This window comes from Lepidochelys olivacea, assembly GCF_965140295.1.
Source record: "Lepidochelys olivacea isolate rLepOli2 genome assembly, chromosome: 28".
Taxonomy (NCBI): domain Eukaryota; kingdom Metazoa; phylum Chordata; order Testudines; family Cheloniidae; genus Lepidochelys; species Lepidochelys olivacea.
In genome coordinates, this window is record NC_140438.1 from 7,128,875 (window position 1) to 7,154,951 (window position 26,077).

At 50.2% G+C, this 26,077-nt stretch overlaps 1 protein-coding gene across 6 annotated transcripts; it reads right to left on the minus strand.

The window, feature by feature from the left end:
- Window positions 1-149: 149 nt before the first annotated feature.
- On the minus strand, window positions 150-25,905 carry LOC311514111 (uncharacterized protein). Of its 6 annotated transcripts, none has more exons than XM_084616500.1 (8): window positions 25,585-25,904; window positions 24,380-24,460; window positions 18,182-18,239; window positions 16,199-16,325; window positions 6,253-6,366; window positions 4,816-5,916; window positions 2,050-2,267; window positions 150-504 (listed from the first exon to the last, which is right to left on the minus strand). In XM_084616500.1, exons 2-7 carry the CDS (start codon window positions 24,436-24,438, stop codon window positions 2,056-2,058), a joined length of 1,671 nt encoding a protein of 556 aa, XP_084472626.1. In that variant the 5' UTR covers window positions 24,439-24,460; window positions 25,585-25,904; the 3' UTR covers window positions 150-504; window positions 2,050-2,055. The 6 variants fall into 6 exon arrangements, with proteins under 6 accessions (XP_084472626.1, XP_084472625.1, XP_084472624.1 ...); XM_084616499.1 differs by having other exon boundaries at window positions 4,816-5,919; XM_084616498.1 differs by having other exon boundaries at window positions 6,253-6,369.
- Window positions 25,906-26,077: the final 172 nt, after the last annotated feature.

Here is a 26,077-nt window from a genome sequence, read left to right on the forward strand (position 1 = left end):
AGATGACACCTCTGGTGATACACCAGTATGTCACACTTAATGATGCCTCCCTCCTGATGGGTTTACAGTTGCAAAACAAATATTTGTACAGGTTTCAGAGTAGCAGCCGTGTTAGTCTGTATCAGCAAAAAGAACAGGAGGCCTTGTGGTTAGAGACTAACCAATTTATTTGAGCGTGAGCTTTCGTGAGCTACAGCTCACTTCAGGATAGGTTGTAGAGCCCCTCCTCCTACTGTTGCAATGGTCCTCGGTGAAGCATGTCTGCTGGGCTACGGTAGCTCCCGAAGGCAGGGTTGGGACCAGCCGGGGTTGCATTCCAGGGTGATGCCGCTTGCAAAGCACCAAGTGGTGGAGATTTCAGGCAGCCGTCGTTACAAGGGCAAGGCAGAGTACCGTCTCTTGGTGCCGCTCAGGCTGCAGCCTTCTGCTCGCTCCCACAACTTCTGGTCTTGACAACAGGTGAGGCATGTCTCTCACAGCAGGGACTGCCCAGGTGGTGATGAACTAAAATACACATTATTTTTGCAGTTCCCAGCATGCAGTGACTAGGAGTCAGGTCTCAAAAGTCCTGAGGATGCCTTAAAAATCATGAATCATTTAAGAAATGCTACATTTGGGGGGCGGGGGTAATACTATTTCTTTCCTACTTTTTGAGCCTTTCAGATCATGTTTCCTTCATGACCTAGAAGGCTAAAATCTGATATTTAACACACACAAAAAAGACATGCAAGATTCTAGTATCGTCTAGAATTTCAGATCCTAGGCTGAGATTTCCAGCCTGACAATTATGAAAAAAAATTTTTATCTTTGTTTCTAACCTGAGTACATTTAATCTGGAATCACGGCAAGATAATAAATGTAGAGCCGCACTTTATTCTCCCCTGTTTATGAACTCATCTTCGGTGTCTTGGCCGCTGAGCCTTGCCACTGGCCAAATGAAAGGAATGCAGGGACTAGGCTGTTGTGTAGACTGAACTAGCCTGGTCCACGCTACCCTGGGTTCAGGTCTGGCTCCTATTGGGAGGTTCTATGGGGTATAACGGGGTGGACCTAACATAGCTCTCCAAGTCCACTGATCACACTCATCCCCAGGGTATCACCGGTCCAGCACTGGATGTGAAATCTCTGACCCACACCCCTAGCCTACAGAGTTCACAGCTGCTCTGAGTTCTGTATTTCACCAATCAAGGGAGTTACGAAGAGACAACGGAGTTTATAATTCCCATGAAGCCTGAAATGTTTGCTGTATGGCAGATCCAGCTCCTTTAGCCTGGTGAGCACCAGGGTTATCATCTGAGCGAGCACTGCACATTTACAAGCTCCACCGGCCCAGCCAGCCCCTTTGAGGGAGCCCTAATCCCCATCAGCCCATCCAGGAATTTCATAGTAGTAGTGAAAAGAACAGGGGGACTTGTGGCACCTTAGAGACTAACCCATTTATTTGAGCATGAGCTTTCGTGAGCTACAGCCCACTTCATCGGATGCGTACTGCGGAAGTGAAGAAACAGATAGATAGAGCCAGAAGAGTTCCCAGAAATCACCCACCACAGTAGTAGTGATCCCTACCAGCCCAGCCCGGCTTTTCATGGGAGCCGTGATACCCCAGCAAGTCATTTCTTTGTGAGCTGGGATTCCCACAGGCAAAGCCAGGCCTTTCGCAGGAGCTGTGATCCCCACCAGACCAGCCAGGTACTTTGTGGGAGCTCTGATTCCCAAGAGCCAAGGAGGTCATCTAGTGCAACCCCCTGCTCAAAGCAGGACCAATCCCCAAATTTTGCCCCAGATCCCTAAATGGCCCCCCCTCCAGGATTGAACCCACAACCCTGGGTTTAGCAGGCCAATGCTCAAACCACTGAGCTATCCCTCCCCCTGTTATCCCACCACTGAAGTCAGGCTTTGTGCGAGCTGGGGATCCACAACAGCCCTGCCACAGATGTCACAAGAGCCATGATCCTCACCACCCCAGCCAGGCATTTCACGGAAGCTACCATCCCCAGCGTCTTCTGCAGCATGGGGTGTGAGTCACTTGCCACGATTATCTGGGCATACCTCTCATCAGCATTTCCCTGCTGCTGCACGGGCATCAGCCACTGGTGCCCCTGGGTCCCTCCTGTTCTCTGGCTGGGGCACAGAATGGCTCAGGCTCCCGGGGTATCCCTGTGGTTGACGGGTTACTGTGCGGTGCTGGGTGATGTCGGTGGCCTGTGCAACACATGAGGTCAGACCCAGATGATCTGCTGCTCCCTTGTGGCCGGAAACCCCGATGACTGTAAGGGAAGAGGAGGGAGAAGCAAGAGGCTGGCGGCTTGAGAGGTGATGGGGAGGGAAGGGAGACCAGCAGGGTGGTTCGGGGGAGCAGGGGAGGGGAGGGGAAGGAATCAGCTGGGAAGGGGAGAGGAGAGAAGGGATAATGGTGGGTCCCCAAAAAGTCAAACTTCAGGTGGGTTGGCGGGTTGCCCTCGGGAAAAGTTTGGGGCTGATTGCTTTGCCCACAAGGCTGACCGTGATACGGTAGGTGCCCTGCCTGCCTTCTCCTCTGGGTGCTGGGGGTGGAGTGAGGCCGGTGCCTCCCTCATTCTCAGCAGAAATGACTTTGGCACCTAAGCTGGCTAGTTCCCAGTCTGTGGATCAGAAGCAGAGATCCACCGCTTTCTGGCAGAGGGTTGGGCTTAGTATTTCCCAGTCGCATGACAGGTTTTGTGGATCCCATTCCAAGGTGCCAATTTCTCCCCAATCGCGGTATAGGAGCCTCAGGGCCGATCTCTCTGGGGGCACAGTTCTCTGTTCGCAACCAGTCACAGACCTGAATCAGAATCTCTGTCAGCTACATGAGGCAGAGTTTCTGGTAAAAAAAATAGCTATTTTTCTCCAGCTATCTCGTGTTCAGCATGGGTTTCATTTTATGCTCCTTTGCAGCACCTACAAAGGGTTAGTTCAACAAAAACACTGCTTCTATTTCCTCCATATTTGCATAGTTAGGGACAACATTTGACCAATCAAAATATTAGCTAGGAGATATCTTCAGGCGTAACCTCCAGTGGGGCCTGGCTTGTAACTTCAATGGGAACCAAATGCATCAGCATATTACAAAACTCCAAGCCACATCTGGTGGTACTTTCTTCTCAAGGCACCTGAGATAATATAGGCCTAATGAACTGAACAATGTCGTGACCACATGCAGTTCCTTCAGTAAGTTGTAGAATTTGGAGTGGGTTGTTCAGCATTTCATAGTGGAGAATTAAAAACACAAATGTTTCCTTGGTAGCATGGAGTATTCTTGGCGTATTCTTCTGTGTTGAGTGAACTGCATTAGAATTCCCTGCATGTCATCATGGAGGGGTGGTGGAAAAGCAAGAATAAAATAAATGACTATTTTTTACCAGATAGCCATTTGTCTCAAAGTCCCCAATAAATCTGAGCTGCATTCCCTCAAACTAAACTAAACTAGTGTCCCATTATGTAACCAAATGATCTTTAGGAAAGCGAGAAAAATCCACAACACTGAGAGGAATAAGACACTTTCAGTTTTATATAAAATAAAATTCCAGAGCAGATTATATCTGATGACTCACAATCAGGACACGATATGTTCAAATGTGCTTTGTTCAGAACTCTTTCCATATTGTCGAGTCATGTTATTTAGTAAAATTTTAGCATTATCATAGTGTGTGTGTGTGTGTGGGGGGGGGCAGCCAAATTTCTAATCTGCAAACAATCCATACTCAGCAGGAAAAAGCCTAGAAGCTGCTTTGCAAAAGGATGGAGACCGGCATTTAAACTCATTATGATCAATCTATGTTTTGGATACATTCAGATTCCTCTTCCGGGGGTCTGGGACACTTTCCTCTCCAGTTCTGATGAGTCTGATTTAGGATCAAGGAAATCAAAGAGTGACTCCCAGGCAAAGTGAGCTGAGAACACTTCATCACGTGACCCTTTGGGAGGCGGAGAGTGTGAAGGTGGAAAAGATAAATTCTACATTGCTCGGTCAGAGAGTAACTCTGATGGGATGAAGGGGAATCAGGGAATCCCCCCCCGACTCACGCCATCTCCTTCAGCATCACAGAAGCTGAATTAACACTTTCCCCCCACCCAGGCTCCTTGTTATAGTTACATATATTTTAAATGAGGATAAGGGTACCAAACATAACTGCTATTCATCCCAACTCAGAGCAATGTGAGAACTACTGGGAACAAGACGATTGGTCCCCAAAGAGGGGACTCGGTGACTTTAACAATTGCTTTGCAGTGGGAGGAGTATAAATGTGATGCTTAAAGTTTGTTGAGATTTGTAAAATGTCAGAGGTTAGGTCAGGTCATGAGGAAATGTTTCCTATAACCTGGGCATCTAGACATGGGTCAAGTCTTTCCTGCAAGAATAGTTGAGCTAGCTAACGCCTCGAAAATCACAGTGGAAATTAATATTTTACCTCAATGTGGCTAGCTGAGATAACCCCAGTTCCCCCATCTGTGTCTGAAGGACATTCCTGACAGGCAGGACATACAATCCCATCATTGGTAGAAAGGACCTTGGGCTTCACCCAAAAGAAGGCCTAGCTGCAAAAAGCAGAAGTTGGCAACTCCTCTGGGGGACCTACAGGACCACGGTGAAGCAAATGGTGCAAACAGCCTTGAAGGTGACTATATGGGAATTAGCAAAAGTATTAAAGAAACAAACAAACAAAAAAATCTTTTGAGAGCCATAGACAAGGTCTTAATTATGCTTATTGCCCTGGCAGATTCTCTGGTGATAAGTAAGGGCTGAGCTCTGAGGGAAGCTTTTCCCGCACTCACAGCATTCATAGGGTCTCTCACCTGTGTGGATCCTCTGATGCGTAATCAGGGCTGAGTTACGTGCGAAGTTTTTCCCGCACTCCCGGCATTCATAGGGTCTCTCTCCGCTGTGGATTCTCTGATGTTGAATCAGGGCTGAGCTGTCAGTGAAGGTTTTCCCGCACTCACGGCATTCATAAGGTCTCTCCCCTCTGTGGATTCTCCGATGTGCAATAAGCGCTGAGCTCTGAGTGAAGCTTTTCCCGCACTCACCGCATTCGTAGGGTCTCTCCCCTGTGTGGATCCTCTGATGCGTAACAAGGACTGATCTCTTAGTGAAGCTTTTCCCGCACTCACTGCATTTATAGGGTCTTTCTCCTGTGTGGACTCTCTGATGTATAAGAAGGTCTGAGCTTTCAGTGAAGCTTTTCCCGCACTCACAGCATTCGTACGGTCTCTCCCCCGCGTGAATTCTTTGATGTCTTATCAGGGCTGAGCTCCGAGGGAAGTTTTTCCCGCATTCACAGCATTCATAGGGTCTCTCTCCCCTGTGAATTCTCTCGTGTATAGTAAGGTTTGAGCTCTGAGTGAAGCTTTTCCCGCACTCACGGCATTCATAGGGTCTCTCCCCTGTGTGGATTCTCTGATGCGTAATCAGGGCTGAGCTGTTAGTGAAGTTTTTCCCGCACTCACAGCATCCGTAAGGTCTCTCCCCTGTGTGGATTCTCTGATGTATCATAAGAGCTGAACTCTGAGCAAAGCGTTTCCCACACTCACAGCATTCATAGGGTCGTTCTCCCGTGTGAATTCTCTCATGATTAATAAAGTCTGAGAATCGACTGAAGTTTTCCCCACTCTCCATGCCTGTGTTTTTTCTCTCTCCTTTGAGGATCTTCTGCCGGGCTGTGGTTTCCTTGATGTGTTTATGTGTTCCCCGGCAATTAATGGATTTACCCACTTTCTCCCTTGGCTGGTTTCCCTGCTGCCTCTCTGGCCTCTGCTGATGCTCATAAGCTTTTCCCCGCTCAGAACTCCTGGGCACTTTCCCTTTGGATCTTCGTGATAATACCCTGTGCAGTTCCCTTTGTTCAGCATCTTCCTCTTTAGGATTCTGCTCCACATTCCCACTCACCGTCCCCTCACCTGCTGGGAGAGAGAGGGAAACCTCAGAAACAGGAACGGAAAAGAGAGAGCAAACCAAAGTCTGTGCTGGAGAGACAGGAAACATCAGGACCTGAATTTCCCCAAACTCTCCCCCATAGGGAGTCAGGAGACAATCAATTCTGCCTCCACATCCACAAAACTCATGGGAGAAAGGAGGTCAGGGAGGGAGCTACTGCCAGGTGTCAGTCACGAGTGGTATTGGCCGTGAGCATATGACACCTGCTGAAGCCGGAGAGCTCTCAAGGACTTTGTAGGGAATCCCAGCTGTTTCCTTCAGGCACTGGCCATTTTTGAGTTTGTTTAATGATTGCTCACCAGGGTAGGTGCATCTCAGGATCGCTCTTTCCTCCGAGCCCTGGAGGTCCGGGACCCACGGCTCTTCCCCTCGTTCCAGCTGGGAGCTCACATCAGGTCTGGACACTGGAAACCCTGCTGAGGAAGATCAGGTGAATTCATTTGTCACCAAAAACAAAACAAAAAAAGTTTCATTATTTTAATCCCAGCCCATTTTAAAGCAGTAAAATCCAGGGCAGCCCCCGCAGGTGCTCAGAGGCACCAACGTCCCTTGCTCCCAGGGGGTGCTTGACCCCCAACTCCATCCCTTCCCCAAGCCCTTCCCACCCCCTCCCCTGCCTCTCCCTCTCCCTGCTCCACCCCCTCCCGCCCAGCCCCTCCTGCACGCCGCTGAATAGAGTCGGCACCTATGGTCACACACTTTTTATGGGGGATTTAACTACCTCCACCTCTGTCAGGAACACACAACAGGCAGACACTCAACATCAAAGGAGGGAGATGGTAACTCCATGTCCCGGAAAGCGAAGGCTCTGGCCAGAATGGAAGGTCCCCTGCAAATGCTTCTTGCTGACCTTAGAGGCCCAGAGAGAAGGCGAGAGATAGGGAAGCCGGGACTGGAGGAATAGGAGGGAGCAGGGATGACACTGAATGCAAGCTCTCAGGAGCAGTAGATGCCAGGAGAGCACATTTTGAGGCATTAGGGAATCTAGCAAGTCAGGTGTAATGGGGGTGGGGGGTTATGAACATCCCCCAGTGCAGGGAAGCCTGAGGAATTTAGGACCAACAGACTCTAATGCCTCTAGGAAAGGAGAATGTGAAAAATAAGAATCAGCCCATGTGACTTCAGGAGGGATGGACTCAAAGATCCAAGGAGCCTGCTGGGAGGAGAGTTTGTGGCTGCTGCAGATGGGAAGGGACTCTCTGTGTCTCAAGAAGTCTCACTACCAACTTATGTCATCGCCCGGGACACACACAGACACTTGTGCCAGGGAAGGGGTCGCGTTGTGGCTGGGAGGAACATAAGGACTCAGAGATGGTGGCTGGGGTCACAGTGGGTGGGGGAGAGGTGTTTGCATGTGGTGGGGCCGGGGGCAGGCGCTCAGTCACGGAGAGAGAAGAGGAGTGAAAATAATAATTGTTGGGGAAAATCTGTACAACCAAGTGAAAGTGGGATGTAATACGGATGGAGTGCCGGCTCCAAATTAATGTGGCCTGAGCAGGGATAGTATAAACTCACTGGGATTACCCCACCACTCCTGATCCCCCAACGCTCCCCTCCCCTATGTCTCATCCCCTCCCACTTCCATGTAGTCCCATTTCTCCAGACCCCCTTTAATGAGATGGTGCAGCTCTGTAATATTGATGAACACGGGGATATTGGGGTGTTTACTGTCGGAATAACGTGGTTTAGTTTAATGGGGTTGTGACAAAGTGGGGATTTTTTGTAATATTTTTATGAATCCTGCTTGTGCCTCATTTCCCCCTATGTGCTGCATTGCTCCCTAGTGGTTAGAAAAGGGCTGTTTGCTCTCAGGGCAGGTGAAGAGACATAGACATGGGTGTGGCCAAGCTGTCTGTTCCTTAGGTTCCATAAAATCAATGGAGCTTTTAAGAATACACTGGCAGATCCAATTGCCCGGACATGGACACAGAACAAACCAAGAGCAAGGAGGATATGGATTTCCCCCTCTTAGCAGGAAGGCTGTTACCTAACACACTCCTGGATTCAGACCTGACACACTAGTGTAAAAATCTTTGTACAAAGTACGGCTTGGGAAGTATCATTTTGAAAACTCATAATCTGCTGGTTTTTATTGGCCTGATAAAAGGTATGTGGCAACTTTATATGTGAAGTTGTCAGATTTCCCTGTAGGAAAGTTATTACCACACGGTCCAAAAGCCACAGCCCTGCCCAAACTGAGGTTGGCAAACTGGTCTTTCCTAAACAAAGGAATGTGTGCCCTGCTTCATTTGGATTTAAGCAGTAAACAGAGTCATCAAGCAGGAAGGGACACAAAGGAAGCTCAGATAGGTGAGGAAAAAGCAAGGGGAGCATCCTTCCACAGAGGCTTTTTGTCTTCTGGTAGCCAGCTGGAAACATTTTTCAAGTGGCGGGACTGAAACAAGAACCTGAGTTCTTCCTGCACTTAGGAAGGAAGAATCCCATGCACCGCTACAGGCTGGGGACCGACTGACTCGGCAGCATTTCTGCAGAAAAGGACCTGGGGATTACAGTGGACGAGAAGCTGGATATGAGTCTGCAGTGTGCCCTTGTTGCCAAGAAGGCCAATGGCATTTTGGGATGTATTAGTAGGACCGTTGCCAGCAGATCGAGAGAAGTGATTATTCCCCTCTATTCGGCACTGGTGAGGCCACACCTGGAGTATTGTGTCCAGTTTTCGTCCCGTCCCCCCCCCCCCCACTACAGAAGGGATGTGGACAAATTGGAGAGAGTCCAGAGGAGGGCAACGAAACTGATTAGAGGGCTGGGGCACATGACTTACGAGGAGAGGCTGAGGGAACTGGGGATTGTTTAGTCTGCGGAAGAGAAGAATGAGGGGGGATTTGACAGCTGCTTTCAACTACCTGAAGGGGGGTTCCAAAGAGGACGGAGCTCGGCTGTTCTCAGTGGTAGCAGATGACAGAACAAGGAGTAATGCTCTCAAGTTGCAGTGGGGGAGGTTTAGATTGGATATTAGGAAACACTATTTCACTAGGAGGGTGGTGAAGCACTGGAATGCGTTACCTAGGGAGGTGGTGGAATCTCCTTTCTTAGAAGTTTATAAGGCTTGGCTTGACAAAGCCCTGGCTGGGATGATTTAGTTGGGGATTGGTCCTGCTTTGAGCAGGGGGTTGGACTAGATGACCTCCTGAGGTCCCTTCCAACCCTGATATTCTATGAACCTTTCTTGGTAACCTATTCCAGGAGTTAATGACTCTTATAGTTGGAAAGTTTTTCCTACTAGCCAACCCAACCCTCCCTTACTGCAGATCAAGCCAATTACTCCTTGTCCTAACCCAGTGGACGTGGAGAACAATTGATCACTCTCCCCCTTTATAACAGTTTTTAACATAGTTGAGAACCATTATCAGGTCTTTTTTCAAGATTAAACATGCCCAGTTCTTTCAACCTTTCCTCATAGGTCACATATGCGGTAGCTTTGTAGGTGTTTGCTTCTGAATGGATATGAGCAGGGCAAGACTGCGTTGGTCAAGGTCGGAGAAACCAATGTTGCAGTAACTGAGGCAGGAGATAATGAGTGCCCTGAAGAAGATTTTCAGCTCTGTGGATGGGTAGGACAGGCCATAGTTTAGGAACATTCAGCAGAAAGAAAATCCAAGATGTGGACCAGGAGTAGGCAACCTCTGGTACACGTGCTAAAGGCGGCAGGCGAGCTGCTTGCCAGTGGCACTCACACTGCCCGGGTCCTGGCCACCAGTCCGGGGGGGCTCTGCATTTTAGTTTAATTTTAAATGAAGCTTCTTAAACATTTTAAAAACCGTATTTACTTTACATACAGCAATAGTTTAGTTATAGATTATAGACTTATAGAAAGAGACCTTCCAAAAACGTTAACATGTATGACGGGCGTGCGAAACCTTAAACTAGAGTGAATAAATGAAGACTCGCCACACCACTTCATGAGAACATGGAGAGGGGTCTGTGTCAGAGTTACGGGCCCGAGCGACAGGCAGGAGAGTGATGCTTTCCACAACGAAAGAGAAAAAAGAGATGGTGGGATGGCTGGGGGGATTTATTAAGGGCTCTGGTTTAGCCATTTTAGCTGTTGAGTTTGAGCTGGCAGACAGACATTCCAAAGGAGAGGTTAGAGAGACCGGCGGGGATTTTAGTTTGGCCAGAAGGCGCCGGGTCGGGAGTAGAGAGGTAGATCGGAGAGTCACCAGCTGTATTTGTGTTGGTGGATGAGATTATCCAGAGATCAGGCGTAGAGGAAGAACAGAAGGGGACCAAGGACAGTGTAGTACAGAAAGACCCTAAGGCCCTCTATCAGAGGCCTGGGGCCTGAACTAAAGTAGCTCATATAAAGCAAAGTTAGTAAAACTCAGGCTGTGAACAGACATCGGGCTCTGCCTGCTTGCATGGTCACAGAACCTGGCAAGAACAGGGGGCAGAGCCGTCCTTAGGCATACGCAGCATATGCAGCTGCCGGCTGCGGGCAGCCGAAAATTTGGGGCACCCCTGGGTCTTAGTGTCCACCTATTTGCCTCTTCCTATCCCTGTTCTGACCCTCCCTGCAGGCACCCACCACAGCTGGCTGCTGCAGCCTGGTGAGTCTTCCTCCGGAGGGGATCCAGTAACTTAAAAGTGAAAAGAAAAGGAGGATTTGTGGCACCTTAGAGACTAACCAATTTATTTGAGCATAAGCTTTCGTGAGCTAAAACCCACTTCATCGGATGCATACTGTGGAAAATACAGAAGATGTTTTTATACACACAAACCATGGAAAAATGGGTGTTTATCACTACAAAGGGTTTTCTCTCTCCCCACCCCACTCTCCTGCTGGTAATAGCTTATTTAAAGTGATCACTCTCCTCAGACCTTCTTGTTAAACCCTGGATTTGTGCTGGAAATGGCCCACCTTGATTATCATACACATTGTAAGGAGAGAGAGAAAACCCTTTGTAATGATAAACACCCATTTTTTCATGGTTTGTGTGTATAAAAACATCTTCTGTATTTTCCACAGTGTGCATCCGATAAAGTGAGCTGTAGCTCACGAAAGCTTATGCTTAAATAAATTGGTTAGTCTCTAAGGTGCAACAAGTCCTCCTTTTCTTTTTGCGAATACAGACTAACATGGCTGCTACTCTGAAACCTGTTAAAAGTGAAAAAGCCTCCAGCCTGCCAGACCTATTAGCACAACACTGAAACTGTTAAAGAGTCATTCAAGTGGTAAAGAAGTCATTTAACAGGCATTTGCCAACCCCCAGGTATATACTGTCAGTTTCTGAATTTACTGACCAAAACAATTGTACATGACTGTAATATTTACTCAGAACATGTCAGTCTACAGGACCTTAGTTTAAAATTTGCTTTAAAAATATTTCATTAGTGTGTTGGTGAAGATTATAAAATCACATCTCTAAAAAATCCTTGCATAGATATTTAGATGCACAAGCTGAGTATTCATCTTTAGCCTTAAATGCTTGAATCTTCAGCCATATAGTTTTTTAAATAAATCCTTCAAAAGACACCCCTATCTAAAATACGCGTGCGAGCCCGGGTTACCATCAGGAATAGGGGCACCAGTTTAATAATAATGCATTGCGCCCCATAAATCCTAAGGGCGGCCCTGAGAACAGGGCTGGTATTGCAAAAACTCACACATTCCTGACCAGTGCTAGGCACAGGACACTGAAGCGAACACATTCCCCGAAGGTAGTGAGTGACCGCTCCTACAGATAAGGTCGGGGTAACAGTGTGACGGATGGAGATGCTTTGATTGACCCAACATGTACCAGGTACGGGGTGGTAGCTAACCACGTCAGAGGGGCAATGCGTAACTTGTTTGTATTGATGTATGAAATGAAAGCTCAAAGGGAGTATCTCTGTCTAGCCTAAGGAGGAACAGAAAGTCCCACCGTTCACTGAGCTGGTCCATTGTTACGGGGATACATGTATTAATGGTCCGGTAGAGTCTGCGGGATACTGGTACCATGCTTCGTTGACAATAAACCTGGCTGAACGCCTTCGCTACAAACCGGGTCTGTGGTCACTGTGCAGTTCATTGCACAGAGCTGGGATGGCTCACAGACAGAACACACAATCAGCCAATATCTGACAACAGACAGAGCCTGGTAGCCTGGTATGAGGGGTGCTCCTAAGGGCACACTGAAGGAGAGTTTAGACAGGTAGGAGCGGGACCGGGAGGAGACAAGAGACAACAACATTTCAATGGTCAGAGGTGTCAAAGGAGGCTGACAGGCCAAAGAGGATGAGGATGGAGGGCGGGTTCTGAGCTGTGCCTAGGGAGAGGGCATTAGAGTTTGGCAAAGGCAGCCTCAGTAGCTTGCCCCAAATCCCTGCCCTCATGCATCTGTCCCTTCCCAACTCCACCAGACCCTCCCTGCACCCTAAAGCAACCCCTCACCAACCCCTTCCCTCTCCCCCTCCTCACAATCCCGCGTTCCCCACTCCCCAGTAACCCAGATCTTCTACGCAATCCTCCCCCACCAACAGCACCACTGCTGGGCCCGCATTGTCCTCATTCCCAGTCTCCTGCTCCCCCAGCCCAACCCATTCCATTGCCAGTTCCCAGATGCACCTGTCCCCGACTCCCTCCCTCCCTCTTCCTTCCTCCCACTGCTCTCAGCCCTCCCCGCTTTACGACACCCTACGAGCAACAGCTCCCCATCATCTTCCCCCTGCTCCCTGCTCTCCCTTCTCCCCAGGACTCCTGGAGAGGAACCTCACAGGGTCTCCTGTCAGCAGATGGTCTCACCTGGCTGTCACACCCTCCCCACCTCTGGGAAGTTAATACAGTGGCAGGCCAGCTCTACTGGAGTTAAGGTTCAATATTACTTTCTCTTTACAGGTCGACTATTTTAATTTCTCTAAAATTCACATGATTACTCCGATAGTCTTGAGATATACCCAAGATCATGGGGGTGGGGGGCAGGGTTATTGGTCCAAAAAAAGGGGTTGATTGCATCAAGAGGTTCCAGAGAGACAGCCCCCCTCAAAGCAGCCGGTTACAAAAAATCATTTCCCTCTTATAACATCTTCTTGCACCTGCCTGGGGCTCATATTATGGTTCTAATGGTCTTCTGACTAATCTCCAAAAACAAGGAGGACTCCTTATGGCACCTTAGAGACTAAATTTATTTGGGCATAAGCTTTCGTGGGCTAAAACCCACTTCATCAGATGCATGGAGTGGAAAATACAGTAGAGAGGTATAAATACACAGCATATGAAAAGATGGGAGTTGCCTTACCAAGTGGGGGGTCAGTGCTAATGAGCCAATTCAATTAAGGTGGAAGTGGGCTATTCTCAACAGTTGACAAGAAGGAGTGGCAATCACCTTTCTAGTGCTAATGAGGCCAATGTAATCAAGGTGGCCCATTTCAAACAGTTAACAAGAAGGTGTGAGTATCAGCAAGGGGAAATTTGTTTTTGTACCATCTACTCCCAGTCTTTATTCAGGCCTAATTTGATGGTGTCCAGTTTGCAAATTAATTCCAGTTCTGCAGTTTCTTGTGGGAGTCTGTTTTTGAAGTTTTTTTTATTGAAGAATTGCCACTTTTAAGTCTGTTATTGAGTGTACAGGGAGATTGAAGTGCTCTCCTACCAGTTTTTGAATGTTATAATTCCTTATGTCAGATTTGTGTGCATTTATTCTTTTGCGTAGAGACTATCCGGTTTGGCCAATGTACATGACAGAGGGGCATTGCTGGCACATAAGGGGATATATCTGCCACGTACATTGGCCAAACTGGACAGTCTCTACACAAAAGAATAAATGGACACAAAGTGCTGGTCTCAGGCTAAAGGGCTTTCTAGCCTGTGTATGGAAGCTTGATGAACTCCTTGTACTATCTAACAGGGTGAGACACCGTTTGATTCAAATCCTGTGTTGTCTATTAGGCTTCGCTTGTGTTTTGCTAAGTAACCTACTTTGATCTGTTTGCTATCACTTATAATCACTTAAAATCTACCTTTCTGTAGTTAATAAATGTATTGTATATTTTACCTAAAACACTGTGTGTTGTTTGAAGTGCAAAGGGAAAAATCTCAGCTCAGGAAAAAGAGCTGGTGCACATCCACCTTCTTTTGTAGAAGTGGAGGACTGGGTAATAAATTCACACTGGTCAGGTTTTTGACCAGGGCAGGACAGTATAGCTCCGGGGTCCTAGGCTGGGGAGCTGAGTATATTTTAGCTGGAGCCTCTCGACGGTTGGTTCGTGCGGTGGCTGACAGAGCATTCAGTGAACACAGGTGGTCCCTGCCTGTGGATATTGGTGTAAGTGCAAGCTTGGAGGGCTTTGCAGTTTGTCACAAGCTCACAGGGCAAGAGGGAACCCAGATTGGTGTGACAGAGGGCTCAGCTGTATCCCAGTTCCAGGCAGCACTCCAGGGGTATTGATTCTGTGTGTGTTGCTAATAAATAGATGTTTAGAGCATAATTGTCTAAGGCTCTTTCACGGGAAAAAGGTCCTGCAGACCCGTAGAGCCCCAAACCCCATGGGTACTTAAATTGACCAGGTTTTCCCTGAGCCCCATGGGTAAAGGTAGGTGCTTGCCATTATCGCAAGACTGGATACTGGGCTAGATGGACCTTTGGTCTGACCCAGTCTGGCCGTTCTTATGTTACTGTATTTCTACTGATCGACTCCCCCATCACTATGGCCTTGAGCCCTCAGTAGGGAAAGGGTGGGAGTACCTAAATTGACCGGGTCATGCCTTGAGCCCTCGATAGGGTATAGGCGGGTTGCCCTAATTTTTTGCGGGTAACGAGAGTCTCAACAGTCTGCTCTCACAGTAATTGGTTGCCTCAGGAGGACAGGCTGTGGCCACTGGACTTGAACCCTACCACTGTTAACTTTCATACAGTGCGTGTTGCGGATTTTTCTTGCATCCTGCATTCTTGGAAGCTTTGCCCTGATACCAAACATTTCTGAGCTAAGAGCAATATTTTGAACTGTTCTAACATTCACATGTAGAGTTTGGCCTGCTTGCTACTGAAGAGTTTTGCCAACGTTGCTCTGGTCAGTTAGTTGTGTGAAAAAAAAAAAATCACATCCCTACCGGACACAGTGATGCCATCAAAGCTCGAGTGTACAGACAGTTATACAGCAAAAAAAGTCCATTAAAAACCAATGCCCACAAATGACATTAAAGCAAAGTTATGGTGGCCCAGTGCTGCCTCATGCCCTTCCAGCACGTGGATGGTAGCTAAACTTAAAATGAGGAAATGAAGGACTGAAATGAAGAGTTTATGTACCTACCACCCCTACAAAGCGCTTTTAATTTTGTCCTTGCCCCCTAGCTCTGGAGCTGGCAATATCCCCTGGAAATAGATCTGGAAGGGTGGCGCAAAGACTAAAACTATCAATGGAAGTGGCCAACTTTCCATCTATTGAAGTCTTCACATCAAGACTGGATGCCTTTTGGGAAGATGACTTAGTCCAACACAAGATACTCATCTCCGTACTGCAGTAACTGGATGAATTTCTATGGCCTGTGTTATGCAGGATGTAAAACTAGTGGCCTGATAGTCCCTCCTGGCCTTAAAGTCTTTGAAACTATAATAGCTATGAGGAAGGACTAAGAGAACATGCTGTGGTTTGTGTTTTCCACAGACTGGAATACCAGCATTTCTCTGCATGCCCTCCAGCTGTGTGCACTGGGTCAGCTGTAGCTGTAATCGGACGGTGGAGGGATTAGTTGGAGCAGCTTGGCAGAGCTCTGACTGCGATATGCAGAGAGGTGCATGTGACCCCTGAGGGACTGAGTCTGCCCCATTTCAGTGCTCAGTGTGGTAGGTTGTGACAGTGAGGGTGCACAAGGGGGAGTTCTTGCCACAGGGAGCAGCAGCAGCCTGGTGACGTACATGCTAGTGATCTCCAGGCTCAGTGAAGGTGATGTCCCAGAAGGAATTCTCAGCCCAAGGGTCCTGGGGTGGTAACATTTTATACATCCCAGATGGTTTGCGTGGCTCGGTGTTTGAGTGTTGGCCAGATGCAGGCAGCTTCTGTTCTTTATGCCAGACGTGAATCCAAGTTTTCCCTCAGCAAAGAGAAGATGTTGGACTCAGTGCTATTCCGCTCCTGGGCTCTGTTCCCAGAGTGTTCTGGGGCAGGGCAGGGCACAGCGCTGGGGTGTCTGTCCCTGGCATGTCGGGGTGATGCTGAAACAGGGCAGAGTTAAGGTTGCATTGTAGGGGTGGGGTGAAACTTAGCTCTTCATTGCCCCCTTCTAAGAACCGAGGGGACGGGAACCCTTACCCAGCGAGGTCACATTCTCATAGTTCTCCTGCATGACGTCTCTGTAGAGGGCTCTCTGAGCGGGGTCCAGCAGAGCCCACTCTTCCCTGGTGAAATACACGGCCACCTCCTTGAAGGTCACCGGCCCCTGAAAGAGCAAGAGTCCAACACTCAGAACCTGCTGCCCCACTGACAACCCCATGACTCACCGGGGAGGAAGGTCAATCACACGGGAGCTCAGGGAGACAGGCAGGCAGCAGAATCCCACTGTAACCCTGCACCCCATATTCTTCATAGGGATATTAGTATGATATAATTATATCATAGTTATGATGCATTTTATGCAAGCCCCTGTCCCAGGCTCAGCCCGGAGCCCTCTCCCACACTCCAAGCCCCTCGGCCCCACCCCCCGGCCCAGAGCCCACACCCCAATGCCCTGCCTCAGCCTGGTGAAAGTGAGTTAAGGGTGGGGGAGAGCGAGCGACTGGGGTGGGTGGGTGGGAGGGTGTCTTGGATAAGGGGCAGGGCATGGCCCTGGGGAAAGGGGCGGGGAAAGAGCGTTTGGGTTTGTGTGATTAGACAGTCAGCATTCCTAGCTGTTGCTCCTTGAATATTTTCTCTTTGAGGAACTGTCGCCTCTCCGAAACACCTTTTTCCCTCCGATTTTCTACACATGGGGCCTTACCTACCAGAACTCTCTGTGCGTTGAACTCTGCTTTTTGGAAGTCCATTGGCCTTATTCTCCTGCTTTCACTCACGTCCTTTCCTTACAGTCATGACGTCTACCATTTCATGATCACTTTCACCCAAATTGCCTTCCACCTTCAGATTCCTGCCTAGGGCCCGACCAAAGTCGCCGTCCGTTTTGGTCAATTTCGCCGTCATAGGATTTTAAAAATCGTCAGTGTCATGATTTCAGATATTTAAATCTGAAGTGTCACGGTGGTGTAACTGTCAGGGTCCTGACCCCAAAAGAGTTGGGGGGGGGTCACAATGTTATTGTAGGGGGGTCATGGAATTGCCACCCTGACTTCTACGCTGCTGCTGACGGCGATGCTGCCTTCAGAGCTGGGCGGCCAGAGAGCTGCTGGCTGGGAGCCCGGCTCTGAAGGCAGCTGCCAGCCGCGGCGCACAAGTAAGGATGGCGTGGGATGGTTTTGCCACCCCTCGTTCCGCCCTGCTGCCCTCAGAACTGGGCCCTCTCCGGCCGCCCAGCTCTGAAGGCAGCAGCGCGGAAGCGAGGGTGGCGTGGTGAGGTGGGGAGAAAGCCTGCCTGCACGTAACTGCACCGGGGTGCGTCCTTACCTGTGTGTATGCTGGTGAAAGTTCAGCCCTGAGCAGGCTTTGCAGCGTGTCTCAGCAGTACAGTGTAAAAGGGAGCCCAGCCCAGGTGGGTCAGGGGAGCTCAGTGGCACCCCCGGGGGGGAACCCGTCACACTCACTCACCCCCACCTCGCTCAGAGCACCCAGTAGGCATTGGGGTGAGGGGAGAAAGAGAGAGACCCTCACCCCTCTCAGCAGAGAGAGGGGGCAGGGGTCCTCACATCCATCACTCCCCTAATAGCCAGAGCCTGATATACAGGAGATGGAGACCCCCAGCCATGGGAAGGGACAGCCCCCAGTAGGAATCCCAACACTTCCCCCAATTCCAGCAGCTGGCTATGTGGGGGGGTGTGGTGGCATCTCCCCCAGGCCGCACTGGTGGGTGCCCCCTTCATATGTCATAGCAACCTCTGACTAGCAGGGTCATGCTCCAGCATGGGATTGTCACACAGGTTCCTAGCCCTGCCCAGGAGCTTTGCCTCCTGTTCCATGATAGTGCCATTTCCTCCCTCAATGCCCCTCTAATCTAGACCCCCAAGTCCCAGAAGATTTGCCACACCCTGTCCCCCTCCCCCTCTCTCCCACCTCCGGACCAAACCCGCAGAAGCTCCCACCTCCGAGATGGTTGCTGCCCCTCTCCCTCCAGCAGGGACCCACCAGCAACTCCCCCATAATCCCTACCTGAACTGGCTCCACGGCAGCCATTTCTCTCCCCTGTCCCACGGGAGGCTGGGATGAACTGAAAGAAAACATGGATGTTATTCTGCAGCCTGCCCGGGCAATAAGGGCAACTGGAGAGATTTCAGAACAGGCTTTAGTTCATTTAGTTCAATCTCATGAGGTTCAACAAGGACAAGGGGAGAGTCCTGCACTTAGGACGGAAGAATCCCAGGCACCGCTACGGACGAGGGACCAAACGGCTCGGCAGCAGTTCTGCAGAAAAGGACCTAGGGGTGACAGTGGACGAGAAGCTGGATATGAGTCAGCAGGGTACCCTTGTTGCCAAGAAGGCCAATGGCATTTTGGGATGTATAAGTAGGGGCATTGCCAGCAGATCGAGGGACGTGATTATTCCCCTCTATTCGGCACTGGTGAGGATACACCTGGAGCATTGCATCCAGTTTTGGTCCCCCCACTACAGAAGGGATTGTGGACAAATTGGAGAGAGTCCAGCGGCGGGCAACAAAAATGATTAGGGAGCTGGGGCACATGACTTATGAGGAGAGGCTGAGGGAACTGGGATTGTTTAGTCTGCAGAAGAGAAGAATGAGGGGGGATTGGATAGCAGCTTTCAACTACCTGAAGGGGGATCCCAAAGAGGATGGAGCTTGGCTGTTCTCAGTGGTGGCAGATGACAGAACAAGGAGTCATGGTGTCAAGTTGCAGTGGGGGAAGTCTAGGTTGGATATTAGGAAACACTATTTCTCTAGGAGGGTGGTGAAGCACTGGAATGGGTTTCCTAGGGAGGTAGTGGAATCTGCATCCTTAGAGGTTTTTAAGGCCCAGCTTGACAAAGCCCTGGCTGGGATGATTTAGTTGGTGTTGGTTCTGCTTTGAGCAGGGGGTGAGACTAGATGACCTCTTGAGGTCCCTTCCAACTACGATCTTCTATGATTCTATGATTTCATAGCACGATTTCCCCCAGGTTCTTTCCCCGAAGACAGACGTTCTAGATTCTGCCACACAAACAACAGAAATATCCAAAACACACGTAGAAATGGGGGAGGGGGGAATTAATTACCCAAACATCTGTTGGGAAACGTAATATGAACAAACAGAAAATGTTCAATGAGTCTGTGGAATGTACTGGTGACAAATTTGTTTCAGAAGATGGAAGTCGTAACAAGGGGGACAGCTACTTTTGACTGGATTCTGTCGAGCAAGGGGAAATTGGTTATGAATAGGGGCCTACCAAATTCATGGCCGTGAAAAACACATCACAGACCGTGACATCTGGTCTCCCCCGTGAAATCTAGGCTTTTGTGAGCTTTTACCCTGTACTATACACATTTCACCAGCATTTCTCAAATGTGGGGAGTCACAAGGTTATTGTAGGGGGGTCGCGGGATTGCCACCCTTATTTCTGCGCTGCCTTCAGAGCTGGGCGGCCGGAGAGTGGCAGCTGCTGAGCCAGAGAAGGCCCAGTTCTGAGGGCAGCAGGGCGGAACGAGGGGTGGCAAAACCATCCCACGCCGTCCTTACTTGTGCGCCGCGGCTGGCAGCTGCCTTCAGAGCCGGGCTCCCGGCCAGCAGCTCTCTGGCCACCCAGCTCTGAAGGCAGCGTCGCCGTCAGCAGCAGCGTAGAATTCAGGGTGGCAATTCCATGACCCCCCTACAATAACATTGTGATCCCCCCCAACTCTTTTGGGGTCAGGACCCTGACAGTTACACCACCGTGACACTTCAGATTTAAATATCTGAAATCATGACATTTACGATTTTTAAAATCCTATGATGGCGAAATTGACCAACATGGAGGGTGACTTTGGTCTGCCTGAGGCAGGAATCTGAAGGTGGAAGGCAATTTGGGTGAAAGTGATCATGAAATGGTAGACGTCATGACTGTAAGGAAAGGACGTGAGTGAAAGCAGGAGAATAAGGCCAATGGACTTCCAAAAAGCAGAGTTCAACGCACAGAGAGTTCTGGTAGGTAAGGCCCCATGTGTAGAAAATCGGAGGGAAAAAGGTGTTTCGGAGAGGCGACAGTTCCTCAAAGAGAAAATATTCAAGGAGCAACAGCTAGGGTTGCTGACTGTCTAATCACACAAACCCAAACGCTCTTTCCCCGCCCCTTTCCCCAAGGCCACGCCCTGCCCCTTATCCAAGACACCCTCCCACCCACCCACCCCAGTCGCTCGCTCTCCCCCACCCTTAACTCACTTTCACCGGGCTGAGGCAGGGCACTGGGGTGCGGGCTCTGGGCTGGGGGGTGGTTTGGAGTGTGGCAGAGAGCTCCGGGCTGAACCTGGGGCAGTGGGTTGGGGTGCAGGAGGGGGTTCAGGGTGTGGGCTCTGGGAGGGAGTTTGGGTGCATGAGGGGGCTAGGGCAGGGGGTGGGGGTGCAGGAGGGAGTTCTGGGTGCAGGCTCTGGCCTGGTGGCGCTTACCTCAGGCAGCTCCCGAAAGTGGCGGCATGTCCGGCAGCGGCTCCTAGGCTCACAGGCAGCTCTGCGCACTTCCCCTGCCTGCAAGCACTGGCCCCACTGGTTGCCTGTTCCTGGCCAATGGGAGCTGCGGAGTCGGCACTCGGAGCTGGGTCAGCGCGCAGAGACCCCCTGGCCGTGCCTCCTCCTAGGAGCTGCTGGTGGACATGCTGGCCGCTTCCGGGAGCGGCGTGGAGCCAGGGCAGGTAGGGAGCCTGCCTTAGCCCGGCTGGACTTTTATCAGCTTAAAATGTCCCACATTGGCTTCAGTAGCCTCTGGGAGATAAAGCCCGATACTGGGAGGCTCCCGGCCAAACTGGGAGAGTTGGCAACCCTAGCAACAGCAAACTATCCTGATGTGAAGGAAAGATAGGCAGAATAGTGAGAGGCCTATGTAGATCCATGAAGAAATGAAAAGCAGAAGCAGGCAGGGACAAAATCAGAAAGAGTTACACCCAGAATTTTCCCCATCGACCTAGCTACCCCCTCTCAGGGAGGTGGAGAACCAATGCTTGCAGGTGCCGGCTTCCAGCTTTCCCCAGGAGTGCTCAACCCCCACTCAGCCTCAGGCCCTGACCTCACCCCACCTCTTCCCCCAAACCCCCACCCCTGCCCTGCATCTTCCCATCCCCACCCCGCCTCTTCCCCACCCAGTTCCACTCCCTCCCCCGAGCATACCCCATGCCCCGCTCTCCCTCCTCCCTCCCAGTGCCTCCTGCATGCTGCAGAACAGCTGACCTGAGGCAGGCAGGAGATGCTGGGAGGGAGGGGGAGGAGCTGATGGGCGGGGCCGCCGGCGGGTGGGAGGCAGTGGGACTGCCCATGAGTGCTAAGCACCCGTTAATTTTTTTTCATGGGTGCCCCGAGCACCCACAGATTCGGTGCCTATGCCAATGGAAGAATCCCTCCCATCATCATAGATAGCGTCTTCACTGAAACATTATAGCCGTGCTGCTGTCAGGGTGTCGCAATGTCACCATAACTTAAGAACATAAGAATGGCCAGACTGGGTCAGACCAAAGGTCCATCTAGCCCAGTGTCGGGTGAACAGAACAGGGAATCATCCAGTGACCCATCCCCTGTCGCTCATTCCCAGCTTCTGGCAAACAGAGGCTAGGGATACCTTCCCTGCCCATCCCGGCTAATAGCCATTGATGGACCGATCCTCCATGAATTTATCTAGTTCTTTTTTTAACCCTGTTATAGTCTTGGGCTTCACAATATCCTCTAACAGTTCGCGTGTAGACATACCACTAGAAAGGGACATAAAAGGCAATAAGATAAGGGTTCTCAGAGCAAGAGAACAGTGTAAGAAAGTTCAGGTCCTCTACTTAGTAGGGAAGGAGAGCGAATAATAGAGGGCATCAAGGAGACTGAGGTGTTTAATGCCAATTGTTTAGCCTTCACTAAAAAGATGAATTGTAACCAGATACTTTAAACAATTATAAACAATGAGGGAGAGGGAACAGAAACCAGAATAGAGAAAGAACTGATTTAAAAATATTTAGGGAAGTTAGATGTATTTGAAGCCAGCAGGGCCTGATGAAATTCATCCTAGGGTATTTAAGGAACTAGCTGAAGCAATCTCAAAACCATGAGCAATTATCTTCAAGAACTTATGGAGGACAGGTGAGGTCCCAAAGGACCTATGTATCTATCTCCAAAAAGGGGAGAAAGAGGCCATGTAGAAATAAAGATCATCAAGCCTTACTTCAATACCTGGAATGATACTGGAACAAATCAATTTGTAAGCACTTAAATGACAGTCGGATAACAAATTATAATCAGCATAATGACAGGTTTCAGAGTAGCAGCCGTGTTAGTCTGTATCCACAAAAAGAAAAGGAGTATTTGTGGCACCTTAGAGACTCACAAGTACTCCTTTTCTATAATCAGCATGTATTTGTCAAGAACAAATCATGCCAAAGCAACCATTTTTCCTTCTCTGACAGGGTGATTGATCTCATGGATGAGAGGGAAGCTGCAGATGTGATATATCTTGATTTTAGTAAAGTCTTTTGATAGAGTCCCACATGACATTCTAATAAGTATACTAGGAAAATGTGGTCTAGAATGAAATTACGATAAGATAGATAAGATAAGAAGTATTTCTTCACACAAGGCACAGTCAACCTGTGGAACTCCTTGCCAGAGGATGGTGTGAAGACCAAGACCATAACAGGGTTCAAAAAAGAACTAAATAAATTCATGGAGGATGGTCCAGCAATGGCTATTAGCCAAGGTGGACAGGGATGGTGTCCCTAGCCTCTGTTTGCCAGAGGCTGGGAACGAGCGACAGGGGATGGATCACTGGATGATTCCCTGTTCTGTTCATTCCCTCTGGGGCACCTGGCACTGGCCACTGTCGGAAGACAGGATATTGGGCTAGATGGACCATTGGTCTGACACAGTATGGCCGTTCTTATGTTCAGGTGGGTGCACCATTTGTTGGAAGACCATACTCACAGAGTAATTATTGATGGTTCACTGTCAAACCAGGAGATCAAATCTAGTGGGGCTCCACACGGGCCAGTGCTGGGTCTGGTACCATTGAAAATTTTCATGAATGACTTGGACAATGGACCGGATGCTTATAAAAATTGGGGCTAACACCAAGCTGGGAGGGGTTGGGAGTTCTTTGGGAGACAGGATTAGAATGGAAAATGATGCTGACACATTGGAAAACTGGTCTGAAATCAACATGATGCAATGCAGTAAAGAGAAGTGGAAACTGCTACAAACGCACAACTAAGGCTGAAAAGGCTCTGGGGGTTAATTTGTGGATCACAAATTAAATCTAAGTCGAACATATGACTGTTGCAAAAAAGGCTACTTCAGTACTGCAACAGGTTACCAAGGGAGGCCGTGAAATCCTCACCACTGGAGGTTTTTAAGAGCAGGTTGGACACACGCATGCAGGGATGGTCTAGGTTTCCTTGATCCTGCCTCAGGGCTGGGGGCTGGACTAGATGACCTCTCGAGGCTCATGCCAGCCCTACATTTCTATGATTCTAGGCTGGGAAAATGCTTGGTCACTTTACTACAGAACAGATCCGACCCTTCTCACCAGGACTGTAAACTTGAGGGTTGTATCCTATGACTGGAGAATTGCTAATATAGTCCCTATTTTAAAGAAAGGGATGAGGGGGAGGGAAAGTGATCCAGGACACTTCAGGCCTGTGAGTTTGACCTCAACTGTATGCAAGGCCTTGGAACAAATTTTGAGAGAGAAAGTAGATAAGGACATAGAGTAAGTGGGATAAAATACAACATGGTAAGTGGTAACTGGGATAAAATACAACATGGTTTTACGAAAGATCGATCGTGCCAGACCAAACTGATCTCCTTCTTGGAGAAGATAACTGATCTTTGAAATTCAGGAAATGCAGTTGAACTAATCTACCTGGATATCAGAAGGCATTTGCTGCAGTTCCACATGGGAAAGTATTCGTTGAATTGGAGATGTGGATTAATATGAGCATTGAAAGGTGGATAAGGACCTGCTTAAAGGGGAGATTACAAGGGGTCACAGTGAACGGTGAGTTGTCAGGCCGGAGGGAGGTTACTGGTGGAGTTCCTCAGGGAATCGGTCTTGGGACCCGTCTTATTTAACATTTTTATTAATGACCTTGGCCAGAAGTGCCAACTTTCTGAGTTCCCGGTGGGGTGCTCGACTCTTGCTCCATCCCAGGCCCAGGCCCCACTCCACCCCTTCCCACAAGGCCCCACTTCACCTGCCTCTTCCTGCCCCAGCTGATGGGGGGGTGGGGGTGGGGGGCTGGCCAGCCCCAGAGCATCCACGGAGTCAGAGCCTATGACCTTGGCACAAAAAGTGGGAGTGCGTTAACAGAACTTGCGGATGACACAAAGCTGGGAGATTGCCAAGACAGAGGAGGACTGGAATATCATGCAGGAAGACCTGGATGACCTTGAAAACTGAAATGAGATGAAATTTAATAGTGAAAAGTGCAAGGTCATGCACGTAGGGACTAACAACAAGAGCTTTTTGTTATAAGCTGGGGACGTTTCAGAGGGAAGCAACAGAGGAGGAGAAAGACCTGATTGTACGGGTTGATCACAGGGTGACTATGAGCCACCAATGTGAGGCAGGCAGGAAAAAGGCGAATGCAGCCGTAGGATGCATCAGGCGAGGCATTGCCAGAGAAGACAGGGAAGCATTAGTACCATTATTAAGGCTAGGATTTTGTCATGAATATTTTTAGTAAACGTCATGACCAGGTCACAAGCAATTAACAAAAATTCACTCAAGCTGCGACCTGTCCCGTCCCCCCCACCTGCAATGGCTGGGAGCTGAGGGGACCCACCACCCTGTGGGGCTGGGGACTGGGGTGGGGGGCCGCCACCCTGCAGGCTGGGAGAGGCCCCCCCCAGCACCCATGGCGGCTGGGATGCTGCAGGGGTCCCCCATTGCTGGCAGGAGCTGGTCAGATGTGGGGGCCCCCCCAATGTCACAGGGGTCTCAGGGATGGAGAGCCACTTGCGGGGAAGCCGCGTGTGAGTGCCCCCCCCCCCCCCGAGCCTCAACATTTGTACCGCGGGCGTCCCTGTGCGGACACGCTGCCGACCCCGAATAGGAGAGAAAAAGCCCCCCCGGATCTGAAGGGATTTTATCTCCCCACTAAATGGGGGCGCGAAGGGCTTGCCTAGGAATGGTCCATACACACCCAGGCCTGAAGCCCAGCTCTGTGTCCAGCTTGTCTCTCCCCCCAAAAGAAGCTGGTCCAGTGAGAGGGGTCCCCTCCCTCTCCAATCAGCAGCACTGGTCCCTCCACCACCTCGGGCCTATTTGTCATCCCTTCCCTTCCTGCCACCTCCCTCCGCTTCGCTCCTGACCGGAGCTGGACCCCCGGGGGCTGTGAGGTCTGGGGACCCCCCCAGCTCTTTGCAAAGAGAGACACTTCCCCCCGGTCCCTCTCACTCACCTGCAGCCTCTGGCTCAGGGGCTGGTCCCCGCTGGAGAAAGCCCCCCCCCCGGCTGGGCAGGGAGGGGTTAATGGCTCCCCCCCGCAGGAGCAGCGCCTTGCACTGCACAGCCCGGGAGCTGCCCCCGCGTTTCTGTTCTTTGTTTCCCCGGCTTCCGCCCAGGCTGGTTCCTGCCAGCGCCGGCTGCTCCAGCCCCTTCCTGGGCAGAGCCCCGCGACTCCACCCCGGGCGGCAGCCGCGCTCCGTGTGGACGGGACCGAGCCCCGTTCTCCGCCCCCGCCAGCGCCGGGGCCGCCGCACTGGAGACTCGCTGGGGGGGTGGGGCTGGGCAGCGGAGGGCGGTGGGGGTGTCACTGTGAAGGGAGGGGCTGTGAGGGGGAGGGTTATGGGGTGTCTCTGTGGGGGGAGGGGCTGTTGGGAGGAGGATCCATGGGGGTGTCTGTGTGAGGGGAGGGGCTGTGAGGGGGAGAGTTATGGGGGGGAGGGGCTGTG